This window comes from Bufo gargarizans, chromosome 1, assembly GCF_014858855.1.
Source record: "Bufo gargarizans isolate SCDJY-AF-19 chromosome 1, ASM1485885v1, whole genome shotgun sequence".
NCBI lineage: Eukaryota > Metazoa > Chordata > Amphibia > Anura > Bufonidae > Bufo > Bufo gargarizans.
The window spans coordinates 386324660-386344986 of NC_058080.1; the positions used below are offsets into that span (position 1 = coordinate 386324660).

Sequence of the window (20327 nt, forward strand, 5' to 3'; positions counted from 1 at the left end):
TTTCCCTCCCTGTGGACTGCTCTAGGACGTCCCAAGGTCTCTGTGTCCCCCAATGAATATGGGCGAGAAAACGAGATTTTTGTAAAACTTACCTGTAAAATCTCTTTCTCGCTCTTCATTGGGGGACACAGCACCCACCCAGTATTGTTGGTCATCCACAGTTGTGACTGTTGCTAGTTAGAACCGGATTCGGTTCTTGGCAGTGTTGCTGTTCCACGTTTTTTCGTTGGTTTACTTGCTTCTCCTACTGCTTCTCACAAACTGAAGCGCTCTCTACAGGCTGGAGGGGGTATAGCTGCCAGGGGAGGAGCTAACAGCTTTTACTAGTGTCAACGCCTCCTAGAGGACATAGCTATACCCAAGGTCTCTGTGTCCCCCAATGAAGAGCGAGAAAGAGATTTTACAGGTAAGTTTTACAAAAATCTCGTTTTTCTTTTTAACACATGCCTGAATGCTCCAGACCAGCAAACTGCCGAAACTTCTGCTTTTATGAAGGTGGTCACATTTGCTGATGATCAGTTAATCAAGGTCTGTTGATTAGCAACACCTATCTGCTACTTGATCTCTTAAAGGGGTTGTCCAGCTGTTAATATTGATGACCTTTTGGTAGGATAGGTCATCAATATCTGATCGGTGGGTGTCCGACACCTGGCACCCCTGCTGATCAGCTGTTTGTAGAGTAGGCGGCGCTCCACACTCTTCATTACGCTGCGTTTCGTCTAGGAAGTGCAGTGTAATACAAGTACACTGCTCCACAGGAGATGAGGCATGGAGCGTGCCACCTTCTCATCTCACAGCTGGTCCGTCACCTGGCAACCCCACCGATCTGATATTGATGACTTATCCTGTTGATATGTCTTCAATATTAATGGCTGGACAACCCCTTTAATTCCTATGGAAGCAGTAAGGGTGCTGGAACACATTAAAGCTGTGCTGCGATTATGCCTCACGAAAAATGCAGCACAGTTGCGACATGTGCCAGCACCCTAATGCCAGTTCCACACAAGCGTATTCAGTCCAGGAAACGCCCCAATTTATGATGCTTTGAATACCTGCCTCAGAGAGGATCTACTGAACTATACTGACTACAATTCAGTAGACCTGCGGTAAGAAGTAATTTGCGGCTTCATAAATTCTTTTGATGCTGCGAGTTCAGAGGAGCAGTGTTCAGCTAATTTTTCACTCAGCTTCTGCTATATGGCCTAGTTTTTGTTGATTAATAACATGGTGGATTCTGTTCTTTTGAGGTTGTACTTATCTAATTTGAAGACCGGGGTTTTCTGTTTTTATGTCCTGATAGAATTCAAAGAGAGTGTACTTTGTTTTTCTCATGGTGGTTTGTGTATGTATATATTATACGTGTGTGTAAAAAAATATATATTTTTCACTTCAACAAATGGCATTTATCATGTATAGCAGAGATGCCCAACCTGCGGCCCTCCAGCTGTTGCAAAACAACAATTCCCAGCATGCCCTGACAGCATACAGCAGGGCGTAGTGGGAGTTGTAGTTTTACAACAGCTGGAGGGCCACAGGTTGGGCATCCCTGATGTAGAGAAAGTTAATGCAAGGCATTTACTAATGTATTGTGATTTGTCCATATTACCTCCTTCTCTGGCTTAATAAAAATAAAAATAAAAAATCCATCACATTATACATTGCTTGTATCCAGGGGTTATGTCCACCGTTCCAGTCAAGCAGTGGTGGACGTGCTTGCGCACAATAGGAAAAAGCGCTGACCTCTCAGGTGGCCTGGACTGTGGTAGCACGCATTCGCAGCAGCTCCTGTCTCAGCCTCCTCGTGTCTGCTCTGCAGAGGTGGTCATAACCATTGGAAATGAGCAGTGTATAATGCGATGGAAGATTGTGACATTAAAAGCTGATTCCTGCTATTAGTTTGGATTTTTGGGACTAAGCCAATGGCTTGTGGATTTATGGGAGGTGCTCTATGATGAGCTACTGAAGAGCATGGGGCCTTTATACTGTTCTTTTTCAGAGGCCCTTGCATGCATAAGCTATGAAGTATGTATGATACACAGCTGCCTTGGTCGCCCAGGTCTCCAGTGCCTTGCTCTAGGCTCTGATACCAGCAGACCTTTTGAGACCTGCAACATCCTAATCCAAAGACATGTTCCAAAATAGGAATGGCAGATGATGCCAATATGTCCTGCATTCCATATATCAGTGAAGTATCACTCATTGTATGTCTAATTTTGTATTTGTTTTGTTGTTCAGCTTTATAGTTTACTGGAAAGAATTAACCCAGATCATAATTTCCCTGTGAGGTAAGACTTTTTCCAAATCTACTTGTCTGATTTCTGTACTAGAAGACTTGACCCCTTAGTGAGCAGCCTGTTTTGGGCCTTACTGACCAAGCGTTTTTTTTTTTTTTTTTTTTTTTTTTTTTTTATCGTTGCCTTCCAAAAGCTGTAACAATTTTTTATTATTTTGTCTATGTAGCTGTATTAGGGCTTGTTTTTTGTGGGGCAAGTTGTAGTTTTTAATGGTGACATTTTGTGTACACATAACTTAGTGATTACCTTTTTATTAACTCTTTCTGGGAGAGAGAGATGGGAAAAAAACTGCAAAATGAGTGAATCTACTTCGGATGAAACATCCGAAGTCGATTCGCATAAAACTTTGTTCCAATACTGTACGGAGTATTAGATGTATTGGCTCCGATGAGCCGAAGTTATTACTTCACGAAGTCTCACAAGAATGCGCATAAATTAATTTCTACTGTTTAAAAAATAAAAATAAATAAATTTTCCAAACTCTTGTTTGGTTCCACGGTACAATATTGCTCCGTACAGTATTGGAACAAAGTTTTATGCAAATCGACTTCGGATGTTTCATCTGAAGTAGATTCACTCATTTAGCAGTTTTTTTCCATCTCTCTCTCCCAGAAAGAGTTAATAAAAGGTATTTACTAAGTTATGTGTATTAAGTCGATTAGCTCATCCCTAGTTATAAACTTTGTGGCGTTCATTTTTCCGCATGCATAACAATATCTTTATTCTTTGGATCAGTACAATTACAGCAATACCATATAGTGTGTGGTTTTTTTTTTTAACGTTTTACTATTTTTGTGCAATAAAACTTTCTTTTTTGTAAAAAAAAAAAAAATCTTTTTGCATTGCTGTATCCCGAGACCCATAGCTTTTTTTCTTTTTCTTTCTATGGACTTGTTTGAGGGCTTGATTTTTGTAGCACGACGTGTAGTTTTCATTAGTATCATTTTGGAGTAAAGAACACTTTTTGATCGCATGTTTTTAAAGGGTTTTCTCACTTTAGCAAACAGTATTTATCATGTAGAGAAAGTTAATACAAGGTACTTACTAATGTATTGTGATTGTCCATATTGCCTCCTTTGGCTGGATTAATTTTGCCATCACATTATACACTGCCCGTTTCCATGGTTACGGCCGTCCTGCAATCTAGCAGCGGTGGCACTAGCCTATGCGCATGGTCCCGGCCACCAGAGAGGCCAGCTCTTATGCCTTTATTGTGCAAGCACGACCACTGCTCCTGCATTGCAGGTTGGTTGTAACCATGGAAACTAGCAGTGTATAATGTGATAAAAAAATGAATCCAACCAGCAAAGGAAACAATATAGATAATAACAATATATTAGTAAGTGCCTTGTATTAACTTTCTCTACTTAATAAATGCTATTTGCTGAAGTGAGATATCCCTTTCCATTGACACTGCTAGGCGGAGGAGTGGAGTAAGTATAACCTGTATGAAGTGCCTGGGCGTTTTAGAGGGAATTATAGGGGTTGGATAACCCCTTTAAACCTCATCTGCCAGTTCTCTGCCCAAGCCTCCAAATTATCCAGATCCATAATTAGCAGTATACTGTCCTCTTCTGTGTTAATTACTTTACACTGTTTATTATCAGCATAAATTGGTATTCGACTGTGCCATTGCTTGTCATAAACTATGATACTATAGTATTAGTCTGTTATGCTTGTGACCTTCTTGCTAAGCCCTGCTAGTGGCGGGGCTTAATATAAAGATAACAGTTGAAGGCCTGGGAGTCTTCAGAAGGTCCCAGTCTGCCATGACAACCCTTCTGCACGCTGCAATTTCACATCTGGGGGAGAGGGTAATTGAAGGAGCACACTCATTTAAAAAGAACATCACCATGATATGCAATGTAATCTGCAGGCAGTATATTAGAGCAGGAGGAGCTGAGCAGATTGATATTTACTTCTATGGGAAAAGATTTGATATCTGTTCTTTCTGATATCGATTGTAGACGGGGGCCATCTTTTCTCGTACATTCCATTGGGGGACACAGACCATGGGTATAGCTTAGAGGTATTACTAGGAGGGACACTATGCAAAAAAAGAAGCTCCTCCTCCTCGGGCTATGCCCCCAGGCTCCACCAGGAGGACTTCAGTCTTTGCTTAGTGTCCGGTAAAGGGGGTTGACGCTTACTCTTCTCCTGTTTGTTATTTTTTCCAGATGGGGATGCAGGTCAGCATTTCGCTTTCCTGGCCCCCGTGGAGTGTCTGCCACCGTCTTCTGACGTTCCCAGGCTACCTCCCATTCCCCCTACAGAAGAAAAGTGGATCCGGGCTCGACCTGTCAGCTCTGGCATCCCACCAGCTGCTGGGACACCTGCTGCCACCCTCCACCAGAACACTGTTCTCCTAGAATGGAGTCGGAAGTCTGAAGAGGTGCATCCCTGCTGGTCCTGACATCGAGGGAGGAGACTGCAGGAGCAGATAAGTATTGCCTGCATCCCCTCTACCTCTACCTACTTGCATGTCCCTATTGCAGAGTCTCATCGTTTTCTGCGTTTTGCCGCCAGGGGTAGTCATTACCAGTTCGTCACCCTTCCTTTTCGGGTTGGCGACCGCCCCTCGAGTTTTTACCAAAGTCCTAGCACCTCTCATTTTGCTTCTTCGCACCATGGGCATCTCTTTGTTGCCCTACCTGGACGACATTTTGATAAAGGCCCTGTCACTTCCACAGGCCGAGGACAGCGTCCGAATCGCTGTTCAATCTCTGGAGCGGTTCGGTTGGCTGATCAACCTCCCCAAGTCCTCTCTCCGGCCCTCCCAGAGACTCTCCTTCCAGGGTATGGTCTTGGACACTTCGGTTTCTCGGGTGTTTCTTCTGTATTCCAAGTCCTCCCAGATTCAGCTGGCAGTGTTGCTCCTTCTGCGATCCCTGCGTTCCACCATTCGGGAGTGCATGCGGGTTCTGGGCCTTATGGTCGCCTCCTTCGAGGCCATACCGTATGCCCAGTTCCACACTCGACCACTGCAACAGGTGATCCTTGCCCTCTGGGACAAGACCTCTCGGGGTCTGGACGCTCCCGTCCGCCTGTCCCGGCAAGTTCGGGCGTCTCTCCCTTGGTGGTAGTCCCCCCTGAACCTGTCATCTGGAAGGTCCTTCCTTCCATTCTCCTGGACGATAGTCACCACCGATGCCAGCCTCTTCAGCAGGGGCGGCGTTCTGCGGAACCTCACAGTTCAGGGGGTCTGGTCGGCGGAGGAATCCCGTCTCCCGATAAACATTTTAGAACTGAGGGCGATTTTTCCACTCCCTCTCCCACTGGACTCCTCTCCTTGCAACTCGTCCGGTGCGTGTTCAGTCGGACAATGCCACGACTGTGGCTTACATCGATCATCAGGACGGTGATGCGGGAGGTGGAGAGGATCCTTCTATGGGCGGAGTCTCATGTTCCAGTGTTGTCGGCGGTGTACATTCCAGGATTTGACAACTGGACGGCGGATTTTCTGAGTCGCACCAAAGTGGATCCAGGCGAGTGGTCTCTACATCCGGAGGTTTTCAAAGACATCTGCCACCTATGGGGCCGTCTGGATGTGGACTTGATAGCGTCCCGGCTCAACAACAAGGTGCCGTTGTTCCTGGCCCGCGCTCTGAACCTGCTCGGGCCTCCTCTATGTCTTCCCTCCACTTCCTCTGCTGCCGAAGGTGCTGCGCAAGATCGAGGCGGAGGGGATACAGACCATTCTCATCGCCCCGGATTGGCCTCGCCGTGCCTGGTTCTCCAACGTCGCTCGAATGCTGGCGGACGTTCCATGGCCTCTTCCCGACAGAGAGGATCTCCTGTCTCAGGGACCGCTCTTCCACCAGAATTCACGGCCGCTGCGTTTAACGGCGTGGCTATTGAATCCTCCATCCTGAGGAAGAGGGGGTTCTCTGATGCGGTAGTGAGAATCAGTGAAATCAGGGCTCGAAAACCGGCTTCTTCACGGATCTATTATCGCACCTGGAGGGCCTATCTGACCTTTTGTGAGAACTCTGGTTTTCTGCCCCTTCGTTTCTGTCCCAGTGGTGCTGTCTTTTCTCCAGTCTGGCCTCGAGATGGGGCTGTCGCTGAGTTCTCTGAAGGGTCAAGTTTCGGTCTTTTTTTCAAAGGTCCATTGCTTTCTTGGGTCCTGTGAGAACCTTCCTGCAGGGGGTGGTGCATTTGGTTCCTCCGTATGTTCCTCCCTTGTACCCCTGGGATCTCAACTTGGTCCTGCGCGCCCTTCAGGCGGCCCCCTTTGAGCCTCTGAGGGAGGTTTCGCTGACCTTACTCACCTGGAAGGTAGGTTTTCTGGTGGCCATAACCTCCATCAGGCAGGTTTTGGAGCTAGCTGCACTTTCCTGCCAGGAGCCTTTTCTGTTTTTTCACCAGGATAAAGTGGTGCTCCGGCCGGTTCCTTCCTTTTTGCTCAAGGTGGTTTCTCCCTTCCACCTTAACGAGGATCTTGTCCTACCCTCTTTTTGTCCTTCTCCGGCAAACCTCAAGGAATGCGCTCTCCACTCCCTGGACGTCGTCGGGGCCCTGAAGGTGTATCTGGGGGCTACCGCCTCCTTCCGCCGTTCGGACTCCCTCTTTGTGATTCCCGAGGGGCCTCGTAAGGATCTGGCGGCTTCCAAAGTCACTGTGTTGTGGTGGATCCGCTCCGCTATCGCTGCGGCCTATCGCGCTTGTGGCCAGGTTCCCCCGTCTCTGATTACCGCTCACTCCACAAGGGCGGTGGGAGCTTCCTGGGCTAGACGCAATCGCGCCTCCACGTCCCAATTGTGTAAGGCGGCCACTTGGTCGTCCTTACATTCCTTCACGAAGTTCTATCAGTTGCACTCGCTGGCCTCTGCTCATGCTGTCCTTGGGCTCAGGGTATTGCAGGCTGTGGTTCCTGTTTGACTGTTGGACGTGTCTTCTCCTGGTGGTGTCGTGTTTTTTTTTTTTTTTTTTTTTTCACCACATGGACTGCTTTTGGACGTCCCATGGTCTGTGTCCCCAATGCCATTCACGAGAAAACTGGATTTTTGTACTCACCGTAAAATCCTTTTCTCGTAGGATGCATTGGGGGACACAGATCCCACCCTTTTTCTGGTCTCTTCCTGTCACCGGGTTGCTGTTCTCGTTTCATTCCCCTGTCTAGGACATGTTGGTTCTTCGCCTTTTGTTTCTCTCTCCTACTGCTTTTGGTATAAACTGAATAGCCTAGTTGCTGTGGAGAGGGTACAGCCCACCTGAGCGGAGCCAACTTTTTCTGTTATCTAGTGTTACCTCCTAGTGGTAGTGGTATACCCATGGTGCTGCCCCCCCTCCCCATGCATCCTACAAGAAAAGGATTTTACGGTGAGTACAAAAATCCAGTTTTTAACAACTGGAATACCCCCTAAATGTATAAATTAATTTATATATATTTTTTGGGACCTTTTTTTTATACAAAACTACAGTGTATATATCAATCTGCTCACTTCTGCTTTAACTGCTCAGATGTTGTTGTTGCTATTGAACACTGCATCTAGAGGGTTAAACCCCTTCTACCAGTTTTCGCCCTCCTGCCCAGGCCATTTTTTTGCAAATCTGACATGTCACTTTATGTGGTAATAACTTTGGAACACTTTTATTTATCCAAGCCATTCAGAGATTTTCTCGTGACGCATTGTACTTCATGATGGATTTCATCATAAATTTGAGTCAATATATTTCACCTTTTATTTATGAGAAAATCCCAAATTTATAAAAGAAATTGAAAAATTCGCAACTTTCAAAATTTAAATTTCTCTGCTTTTTAAACAGTGATACCTCATAAAAATATTTATTACTTAACATTCCCTATGTTTACTTTATGTTGGCATCACTTTGTAAATGTCATTTTATTTTTTGGGGACGTTAGAAAGCTTAGAATTTTTGAAGCAATTCATAACATTTTGAAGAAAATATCCAAAATCCACTTTTTAAGGACCAGTTCAGGTCTGAAGTCACTCTGTGGGACTTACATAGTGGAAACCCCCCATAAATTCCCCCGTTATAGAAACTACACCCCTCAAGTTACTCAAAACTGATTTTACAAACTATGTTAACCATTTAGGTGTCCCACAAGAATTGAAGGAAATTGGAGATGACCTTTCTAAATTTCACTTTTTTGGCAGACTTTCCATTTTAATCAATTTTTTTTCTTTAACACATCGAAGGTTAACAGTCAAACAAAACTTAATATTTATTACCCTGATTCTGCGGTTTACAGAAACGCCCCATATGTGGCCGTAAACTGATGTAAGGGCGCACAAGAAAAGGAGCGCCGTATGGTTTTTGGAAGGTAGATTTTGCTGGCCTCGTTTTTAGATGCCATGTCCCCTTTTGAAGCCCCCCTGATGCACCCTTACAGTAGAAACTCTCAAAAAGTTACCCCCATTTTAGAAACTAGGGGATAAGATGCCAGTTTTATTGCTACTATTTTGGGGTACATATGATTTTTTTAATTGCTCTATATTATGTTTTTTGTGTGGCAAGGTAACTAAAAATGGCTGTTTTGGGACAGTTTTTTTATTTTTTACAACCTTCATATGCCAGGGTAGATCATGTGCTATTTTTATAGAGCAGGTTGTTACGGACGCAATGATATCAAATATGTCTGCTTTCTTTGTTTCGGTTTTGCATAATGAAGCATTTTTTTTTAATTGTTTGTCTCCATTTTCTAAAATCCATATTTTTATTTATTTTTTCTGCTGATCGTCCTGTGCAGGGGCTTGTATTTTGCACGAAGAGTTGACATTTTTATTGGTACCATTTTTTGGTACATATAATTTTTTTGATCATTCATTATTACACTTTATTTTTCTTCAAATTTTTTTTATTTACCAAAAAATTGGTTGTTTTGGCACAGATTTTATTTATTTTTACAGCGTTCAACTGCAGGGTTAGGTCATGTGAAATTTTTATAGAGCAGGTCGTTACGGACGTGACAATACCTAATATGTATTTGTTTTCTTATTTAAGTTTTACACAATAGCATTTTTGAAACCCAAAAAAGTTTGTCTCCATAGTCTAAGAGCTATAGCTTTTTTACTTTTTGACCGATTGTCTTAGGGTCAAATTTTTTTTTGGATAAGGTGACGGTTTGGTACTATTTTGAAGGGCATATGCCTTTTTGATCGCTTAGAGTTGCAATTTTTGTGATGTAAAGTGACAAAAACTGCTTCTTTTGACACAGTTTTTATTATATTTTTATGGTGTTTATTAGATGGGGTGGATCATGTGATATATTTATGGAGCCAGTTGTTAGGCTACTTTCACACTTGCGGCAGTGTGATCCGGCGGGCAGTTCCGTCGTTGGAACTGCCCGCCAATCTGCCGCTGACCGAAAGCATTTGTGAGACAGATCCGTCTCACAAATGCATTGCAAGGACAGATCAGTCTCTCTGCTTGTCATGCGGGCTGACTTATCCGTCTTGTAAATTTTTTCACATTTTTACCGATCTGCGCATGCTGGAACGACGGATCCGACATTCTGGTATTCTGAATGCCGGATCCAGCGCTAATACAGTCGTATGGGAAAAAATGCCAGATCCGGCGTTCAGGCAAGTCTTCATTTTTTTTTGCCGGAGAGAAAACCGTAGCATGCTGTGTTTTTCTCATTTTGCCTGATCAGTCAAAACGACTGAAGACATCCTGATGCAAACTGAACGGATTACTCTCCATTCAGAATGCATGGGGATAAAACTGATCAGTTCTTTTCCGGTATAGAGCCCCAGTGACGGAACTCTATGCCGGAAAAGAAAAACCCAAGTGTGAAAGTACCCTTACGGACGCGGTAATAACTAATGTGTGTGTTTTTGTTTGTGTTTTTTTTCTATTTTTTATTATAAAATCGGGGGAAAGGGGCTTTTTGCATTGCCTGTATTACTGTGCATTTATCAGTATACCCATATCATTTGACCCATTTGCCTCAGTATATCACACTTGCTTTGGTGATCAGATCCAGCTGTCACTGGCTCATTAAACCCTGGTTGGGGAAGGAAGCCAATAGAGATGCTGAATAGGTTCTCTCGATGGCTAACTGGACACTCCCCCTATTCCAGTGAATGCAAGACTCATCATGGGCCGGTGGGAGTATTTTGTTGACCCCTGCTTTTATACTGTGTGTGCATAGTAGCGAAAGGTTCCTGAAGTATTGGGGGTTGTCATTTTCAGGATTGTTGCCCTGCTTTATCGCATCTGGTAGAGCCAGTGCAAGAAGACTTGTGCATTTGAGCTGAATAGGAACCACTGAAGTTCGGCCTAAGGCTACATGTACACGACCGTATGTATTTTGTGGTCTGTGTTGCATATTTTTTTTATTTATTTTTTTTGTTGTTTTTTTGCGGATCCATTGTAACAATGCCTATGCTTGTCCGCAAAACGGACAAGAATAAGACATGCTCTATATTTTTTGCGGGGCTACTGAACGGACATACGGATGGGGACATTTTTTGCGGACCCATAGAAATGAATGGGTACACATCCTATCCACAAAAGAACGGAACAGACACAGAAACAAAATACGTTTGTTTGCATCCTATCCTTGTATGACCCCTATAAGTACATCCTGCAAGGTTAATTCTGATAAATTATGGCGATATTTTATATAGTATTGTCTATTTTTCATTTTTAGATTTATTAAGTGATGTTTTAGTTTTTTTCCTCTTTGGTCTACTATATTTTTATTTTTTATTATAGAATAATTTAGGCTACGTTTACATCTCCAGTAACCGGATCCGGCAGGCTGTACTGGCAGAGAAAAGCCTGCTGGACCTCACCGAATCCGGCATTGTCATGTTGGCATTTACCACCAAAGCCCATAAACTCTAATAGGAACCGTCTGCTTTCCATGCAAAGCATTTTATTCAGCCAACACCCAGCACTCATTCCAGATCCCATTAGAGTCTATGGGGTTCAGCGGTGCATGGCAGTATCTGGCAATGGCGAATCTGGTGAACTCTGACAGGCTGTTCCCTGCAGGATCAGGTTACTGAAGATGTGAGCATAGCCTTAGCTGTGGCATTCTGATAAGTTAGTTGCTAACCTTTACCACCGTAACATATTTATCTATTCACTCCTACAGCTCGCACTGTCTCCGCGCTGCTGCCTTCTATATACGGGGGCTCTTTTCTTTCTTTCAAGGCAGATATAATGAAGCAAAGTAAGTGGTTATTTTTTACACTCGGTTGACTAGCACATATTTGCCCATAGCCTCATGACTGAATTTCCCATAACAAATTCTTGTGGATATGAGTCTCATCGATTTTTGATATTTCTTCATTATTTATGTGCTTATGTTTTTCCATTCAACATACACATGTGCACTCTGCTTTAGGAGTAGGTATCTAGAGATCATCTTCCCTTTTATATGGCCTGGCCTGCTGATAAATTCCCAGGTCATTCAGTATGTGGGGCTAAAGTCATGTGTGTAATGTGTCAGCTTGCACCATGGGGGTAACAGACCACTGGATAAAGGGAACTTGAGAATTCAGTTGTGAACTTCTTTAAACACTTTGACTGTCTTTTGGTGGGTTGTTAGCTAGAAGTTGATTTGAAATATTTCTCTACATTACAGGCGATTTCTGCGAGAGACTTTAAAGATGTCAAATGCTGAGGATCTGAATCGATTAACTGCGTGCTCTTTGGTGCTTCTTGGCCACATCTTCTACGTATTAGGAAATCACAGGGTATGATACAAAGGCTGGATTTTTCCCGTCTGATCGAATTGTACAGACTTTATACGCTGGTCTATGATCTCCCCTGCGCTGCTCTCATCATAAATTAGGCACATCTCCTTCAGTCCGTGCACCTAAAACTGAAATCTACAGCAGCTCAGAGCTGCCATAGATTTCTGCCTTCATTTTCACCAGAAAAATGTCAAGTGGCAAGGGCAGTGTAGAAGCACCACTTGCTATAAAGTTTGTTGCAAGTGGCTTTAAAAAAAAAAAAAAACGCGGGGATTGCAATTTTTTTTTTAACCCCTTAAGGACTTGGCCATTTTTTGCAAATCTGACCAGTGTCACTTTAAGTGCTGATAACTTTAAAACACTTTGACTTATCCAGGCCATTATGAGAATTGTTTTTTCGTCAATATTGTACTTCATGACACTGGTAAAATGAAGTAAAAAAAATATTTTTTTGCATAAAAAATACCTAATTTACCAAAAATTAGCAAATTTCAAAGTTTCAGTTTCTCTACTTCTGTAGTACATAGTACTACCCCCAAACATTGCGATGACTTTACATTCCCCATATGTCTACTTCATGTTTGAATTATTTTGGGAATGATATTTTATTTTTTGGGGATGTTACAAGGCTTAGAAGTTTAGAAGCAAATCTTGAAATTTTTCAGAAATTTACAAAAACCCAATTTTTAGGGTCCCCTACAGGTCTGAAGTCACTTTGTGAGGCTTACATAATAGAAACCGCCCAAAAATGACCCCATTCTATAAACTACACCCCTCAAGGTATTCAAAACTGATTTTACAAACTTTGTTAACCCTTTAGGTGTTGCACAAGAGTTATTGGCAAATGGGGATGAAATTTGAGAATTTAATTTTTTTGCCTAATTTTCCATTTTAACCCATCAACAAAGCAAGGGTTAACAGCCAAACAAGACTGTATCTTTATTGTCCTGACTCTGCCATTTACAGAAACACCCCATATGTAGCCGTAAACTACTGTACGGCCACACAGCGGGGCGTAGAGGGAAAGGTGCGCCGTATGGTTTTTGGAAGCCAGATTTTGCTGGACTGGTTTTTTGACACCATGTCCCATTTGAAGCCCCCCTGATGCACCCCTAGAGTAGAATCTCCATAAAAGTGACCCCATCTAAGAAACTACACCCCTCAAGGTATTCAAAACTGATTTTACAAACTTTGTTAACCCTTTAGGTGTTGCACAAGATTTAATGGAAAAGAGAGACAATTTCAAAATTTCACTTTTTTGGCAGATTTTCAATTTTAATATTTTTTTTTTTCAGTTACAAAGCAAGGGTTAACAGCCAAACAAAACTCATTATTTATGGCCCTGATTCTGTAGTTTACAGAAACACCCCATATGTGGTCGTAAACTGCTGTACGGGCACACGGCAGGGCGCAGAAGGAAAGGAATGCCATACGGTTTTTGGAAGGCAGATTTTGCTGGACTGTTTTTTTTTGTTTGTTTTTTGACACCATGTCCCATTTGAAGCCCCCCTGATGCTCCTTTAGAGTAGAAACTCCAAAAAAGTGACCCCATTTTAGTAACTACGGGATAGGGTGGCATTTTTTTTGGTACTAGTTTAGGGTACATATGATTTTTGATTGCTCTATAGTACACTTTTTGTGCGGCGAGGTAACAAGAAATAGCTTTTTTGGCACATTTTTTTTATTTTTTTTTGTTATTTACAACATTCATCTGACAGGTTAGATCATGTAGTATTTTTATAGAGCAGGTTGTTACAGACGTGGCGATACCTAATATGTATACAATTTTTTTTATTTATGTAAGTTTTACACAAGGATTTCATTTTTAAAACAAAAAATGTTTGTGTCTCCATAGTCTAAGAGCCATCGTTTTTTCAGTTTTTGGGCGATTATCTTAAGTAGGGTCTCATTTTTTTGCGGGATGAGATGACTGTTTGATTGGCACTATTTTTTGGGGTGCATATGACTTTTTGATCACTTACTATTACACTTTTTGTAACGTAAGATGACAAAAAATTGCTTTTTTTACACCGTTTTTATTTTTATTTTTTTACGATGGTCACCTGAGGGGTTAGGTCATGTGATATTTTTATAGAGCCGGTCGATACAGACGCGGCGATACCTAATATGTATACTTTATTTTTATTTATGTAAGTTTTACACAAGGATTTCATTTTTGAAACCAAAAAAATCATGTTTTAGTGTTTCCATAGTCTAAGAGCCATAGTTTTTTCAGTTTTTGGGCGATTATCTTGGATAGGGTCTCATTTTTTGCGGGATGAGATGACTGTTTGTTTGGCACTATTTTGGCGTACATGCAACTTTTTTTGATCACTTTTTACCTTTTTTGGGAAGTAAGGTGGGCAAAATTTAAATTTTTATTTTTATGGCGTTCACTGTGCAAAGAAAGTAACATGACCGTTTTATAGATCAGGTCGTTACAGACGCGGCGATGCCTAATGTGTAGTGTATTTATTTTATTTTTTTATTAAGTGATAAATTTATTTAGTTTTTAGTTTTTTTTTTATCTTAACTTTTTTTTTACATATTTTTTTTTTTTTGACCCAGACCCACTTGCTTGAAGATCCAGTGGGTCTGATGTCTGTATAGTATAGTACAGTACACTATATAGGGTACTGCACTGTATTTTACTTACCCTTTGTCTGAACAGATCTATGCCTTTAGCATAGATCTGTTCAGCACCATGGACAGCAGGATGCCTGAGAAGGCGTCCTGTTGACATGGGAACCTTCCTCGTCTGCCCAGTTGTAGCCAGAACTGTGCAGACGGGGAAGGGTAAGGACGGGGCTGGCGGGGGGCTGTCTGGGGGCTCTCTCCCTCTCCCATCGGGGGGCTGCAAAGGCACAGCAGCCCCCTGATGGGAGAGGGAGGGTTCTCCCTGAGCTGTTAACCTTTTCCATACAGCGGTCTTTACGGACCGCTGTATGGAAAGGGTTAAACGGCTGACATCGCATCACCGATGTCAGCCGTTTATACCAGGGTGTCAGCAATGTGCTGACACCCTGGTATACCCACTAGATGCCAACGATTACTCAAGGGGAGGCGGGCGATCCCGCCTGCCGCACCGCCTGCGACTGATTTCAGCCGGCATCCCGTTCGGATTAACCCCCGGGGCGCCGCAATCTTATTTTAAACTCATGACGTACCGGTACGTCATGGGTCCTTAAGGACTCGGGAAACATGCCGTACTGGTACGTCATGCGTCCCTAAGGGGTTAAGCAGGCAAGCGGTGTGGGGGGAATGATAAATTTCCCTCTAGAGGTTTAGGAACATATTTCATTGAACCTTATGTAGCAAGACCATAAAACCCCCTAGACCTCATAATTTTGCTTTATGGTAGACATATAGGTCAATAGCATCACTGTATAATTTAGCCATACTGGCAAGTGACGTGCACAAAGTAGTAATGGTTAGGGTGCCCGTAAATTATTTTCTTAGGTCAGTTGTTTCAAGATACTGAACTATTTAATTTTGTCTTTTACTGGTCATGAATATTGTATTGTCTTCCATAGATTTTAATGCCACTAGAGACATCCACAGTCTTCTCTGTGCTATAACCTGTAACGTTTTAAATTCAGGAGAGCAACAATATGGTTGTTCCAGCCATGCAGCTGGCTAGCAAGATTCCAGATATGTCTGTACAGCTATGGTCATCCGCTCTGCTTAGAGGTAAGGTGGAACCCTTCATTTTTCTTTAGTTTACACTTTTTCCCCACTAATTTTATGTTTACAATAAAAAGACCCAATTTACGTATTACTAAAAAGTTTTTTCTCAAGAGTGGTTCAACAGAGGTGCATAAATAAGGTATTGTTTTATTGTGAAGGCTCAACCGTATTTTAATAGGGTTGATCTTGTTTTGACAGATGCTCTTTAATTCGGGGCCGCCTTCTGTTAAGGCCTCATGCACACGGCCGTTGTGCGGCTGATCCATACGGCGGCCAAAACCGATTGAGACCCATTCAACTTCAATAGGTCCATGATCAGTCCGCACTGCAAAAAAATAGAACACGTTCTATTTATTTTTTTGCGGTGTGGAGGCATAGACAGAAACACCACAGAAGCACACTCCGGATTGCAGACCCACTCAAGTGATGCATGAGGCCTAATTCAGAATACTGTTTAAGGGCTCATTCACACAAACTTTCTTTCAGAAGTTAAGGAAACAGAATGCACACGGAGTATGTCTGTATTTCCGTTAAACAAAAAAATATAACCTGTCCTATTGTCTGCATTACGGACAAGGATAGTACTGTTCTATTAGGGGCCAGCTGTTCCGTTCCACAAAATACGGAATGCACACGGATGTAATCTGTATTTTTTGCGGACCACAAAATACATACGGTCGTGTGCATGAGCCCTAACTGTGATGGTGCAGTGTAATTACAGCTTCCTCTCTCATTCACTTCTGGAACAAGTGGGTGAAAACCATGGCAATGTGCTCTCTTTAGTGTTTATCTGCACGCCATCTCCCTTGTATCAACAGGGCAGTGTAAATACACCTTCCTCTCTCATTCAAGTACGTGAGAGAGGAAGCTGTAATTGCACTACATCGCCGCTACAAGGGAGATGGCGTGCAGCTAAATACTGAAGGGGATGCAGCGGCCTGTGTTGGGCCCTCAGTGATCTGTTATTAATGACCTATCCTGATTATAGGACATCAATATCCTGACACTGCACAATCCTTATAAAGAGCCAGGGCAGAAAGTAGTATACATGGATTGACTTAAAAAGTGCATCTGGAAAACTGTCCACCCATTTTTATTTATTTATTTTTTTATTTATTTTTTATAAAGAAAAAAAATACATGTAGCTTGTTTTTAGTGAAAAATTGTTGATCAAAACCAAGTAACGGTTAGCTGAAATTTCAGCATTGAGTAGTTGACTTGGTGTCTTTATAGTAAATCCATTTCTTGTGCTATGCAGACCTGAATAAAGCATGTGGAAATACAATTGATGCTCATGAGGCTGCACAGATGCACCAAAACTTCTCCCAGCAGCTGCTACAGGACCACATAGAAGCCTGCAGTCTTCCAGAACACAATCTCACAACGGTTAGTGTCTCACCATTTTTTTTTCTTTTTTCTTCTTTGACCTACAAGGTAAAATGAACAAAATTGCAGTTTTCTTTTAACTTTATTTTTAAAGGCCTAGTATATTGTGTGTAATTTCACCAGTGATCTTCTGATTGCTGGGTTACACGTTGACAGGATAAGGGGTTGCTCAGTATGAGCAACACCTATTTAAACTCTGCTGTATACGGCAGCAGTTTGGAATTGATAGTTTGCAGCAGCACATGAAAGAACAATTTTCTCTATTTTCTAAGGCTACATTCATATATGCACTAAAAGTAATCCGGTAGTCTGTTCCATTACAGAAAGACTACAAAAGTTACGATATCCAGCTTAGCCAGAGACCACTGGATCCCCATTGACTATAATGGGATCTTGTGGCTTTCAGGCATAAATTCCGTTTTTTTTTTGGACAGATAAATACCGCTATGGTATTTGTCTGACGGAAACCCACCGGATGCCATTATGGGGATCTGGTGGTATCTAGCTATGCTGGATATGTTAACTCCGGTAGTCTCTTCCTTAGTCAGTTAAGACTACCTGATTATCGTTAGCGCAAATTATGTGAAACCTTGTATAAAGAAAATGAATCCTTGTGCTTTTCATTTGTGATGATGGGCTGCATAAATGTAAGATTTAGGATTGCTTGCTTTATTTTTGGTTTTGTAGTGCTGACACTGACTCCATTGTTACTTGAAATGTGTTTTGTTTGTGTGTAGTCCATCACTGTGCTACTGGAAAGCACCGCTATAATACATTGACATGAACTCGCATCCAGGAGGTGTTCTCCAATATGTGCACACGGCTTACGAGTCCTGTCAGTGTAGTACAGAGTCTGCACAACCGCAGAGCAGGGGAGGATGCACATACAAAGTATCAATGCCGTGTCAGCAGTGCTACTCATGTAATACAGCAGTTAATACTGAATGGATGGGTGAGGTGACAGACTGTCTTTTAAATGAGCGTTTGTGAGCTCTCAGAAATGCAGAGCTAAAGGTGACTGAGGGCTCAGATGGGTCCTCTGATGGATTTCACGGTGAGTGAGGAAACCAACCTGTAATACATGTGAAAAGATGCAGGCTGCAGAGGACAAATGGTGGAAAACTTTTAACAAAGAACAATTGGATACATGTTTTTAGATCAAAATAAACAATATACTAATGAAAAAATAGCATTCAAAGGTGTCCATAGCCTGAGGGGGGTGTTCACATTTGAGCTTTTGCACCAACCCCACAGCCGCAGTGGTGGCAATGCACCCTTGCGGCACGTGATCCGGTGATGTGCCACATGTGTGACACGTTATCGTTGCAGTCGGTCATTGGCTACATTGATGGTCACGTGACCCTGCGTCCACCTGGATATTGATGCAGGGAGACCCGGGACCTGCAGAGCTGGTGGGGCAGTGATGGAGCCATAGCCCAGCAGCGGGGATCAGGTAAGTATGATTACCACTGCGGGTCCAGCCGTTTGTGTTCTTCCATGTGAATGGAATGATGGACATCTTCGTTCAGCTCTGTGGGACTTCCAGAGAGAGTATGAAAGCTCAGCTATTTCCAGCAGCCCCATAGAAGGAATGAGTTGTTGTAATGGTACAGTGCCGTTTAAAGTTGATTTTGCCATTTTTATCCTTATAGAGCTGTTACTATCGGAGCCTGTGATGAGCCCCGGACTGTTAGTAGGTTTTGTTTTGTGTGAGGGACTTGAACTGAGTTTTTCTTTTTCTTTTGCAGTGGACAGACGGGTCACCACCTGTGCAGTTTCAGGCTCAGAATGGCCCAACTACCAGCCTGGCTAGCCTCTTGTGAAGACAAAGTCCTTCAGTGTATAACGGACAGACCCAGCACTTGCTGTAGAGGATTTTTCTCTTCATCCAAAACTTTGGAGAGTCTACAACTGCAAGAAAATGCACAATGCAGTTGAGATGAAGGGATGTTTTGTTCTGGACTTGCAAACAGGATGGAAAGGAATTTTATGTCCTCCGTTCAGTGACTCTGGAATTAAGAGACCGATCTATCTACATGCTGCAAAATTTTGACACTCCCTTGTCTGCAAGTAATTGCTCCCCCCGAGTGTATGCTGCGTGGGAAAAGGTCAAGCTTTCCCAACAGCACGATAAGGGGTTAAATTACCTTGGAACAATATTTTTGTGCTATATTTAATATCTGCCTTCAGCTTTGTTTCCCTCTACTGAATAGATTTAACAGAGAAGGGCATTTTTTAAATTTTATATCCATAAATATTATATATATATAATACTTAAGTTTATCAATGTTTTAAAACTTTTCTGTGCACAAAAATACGGTTTTGTTGGGCTAGGGGAGGTTTATTCTTTCCCTCTTTCATTCCCCCTTTTGGATAAATTATATTTTCACGGGAATGGTTTTGATATTTGATATAGTTTTGTAGGCAAGCATTACACAGCCGTGACGACAGCATAGAGGTGGCCAAAGGATTAGGCATCAAGTCATGTGACTTACACTGGGTTCACACCTGAGTGTTTTACAGCGCGTTCAAACGCGCTGTAAAACGCTCCACATGAAAACCAATGCTTCCCTATGGCCCTGGTTCACACTTGAGCGTTTTACAGCGCGTTTGAACACGCTGAAAAACGCCCTGCGCTCAAAAAAGTTCTTGAGCTTCTTTGGGGCGTTTTGTCGCGCGTTCCCGTACATAGACTTTCGGGAACGCGCGACAATGGGCGTTTGCTTGTCTCTGTATGCGCGATTGTAAACGCCCGTACAATCGCGCATACAGAGCACTCCTTTCAGAACGCTCAGGTGTGAACCCAGTGTTGGGGTACGGCCACGTGGTCAGGCTTCTTCATGCAGTTTTGGAAGTCAAAACCAGGAGAGAGGTTAAAAAAAAGAGAAGTAGTCATATCTGTCCTTTATACTTTCTCTCCTTTTATGATCCACTCCGGATTGTGGCGGTCACACTGCATTAAGATACCTGACCGTGTGGCCGCATCCTCAAGTAACTTGAACTGATCAAGGCATGTCGTCTTTTAATTATCATGAAGTATTTAAGTTTATTTATCATGGCAATACTCATAAGTATTCATACTCAAGAGCTCTACAGATGAGCCTAGTGATTATGGTTCCAAAGCTCACATGTTTCGGCATCATTGTGTCACCATGTTAACCCCCTGGATAAGATGGGCTCTTCTCATTTTCTTGCGTATAATGGCGGTCCTTCATACATTTTTATTTGATAACATATGGTATCTTCTGCATGAAGGTTTATACTTTTACAATAGAAGGCATCT

General features: G+C 42.6%; 1 protein-coding gene across 1 annotated transcript in view; it reads left to right on the forward strand.

The window, feature by feature from the left end:
* Nucleotides 1-19654, forward strand: part of MAU2 (MAU2 sister chromatid cohesion factor) — a 59468-nt gene extending 39814 nt beyond the window's left edge. Inside the window, exons 14-19 of the mRNA XM_044285553.1 lie at nt 2236-2285; nt 11368-11445; nt 11860-11971; nt 15571-15661; nt 16917-17044; nt 18793-19654. Coding sequence (XP_044141488.1) covers nt 2236-2285; nt 11368-11445; nt 11860-11971; nt 15571-15661; nt 16917-17044; nt 18793-18867 — 534 coding nt within the window. The 3' untranslated portion in view covers nt 18868-19654. The remainder of the gene's footprint in view (nt 1-2235; nt 2286-11367; nt 11446-11859; nt 11972-15570; nt 15662-16916; nt 17045-18792) is intronic.
* The last annotated feature ends 673 nt before the right edge of the window (nt 19655-20327 follow it).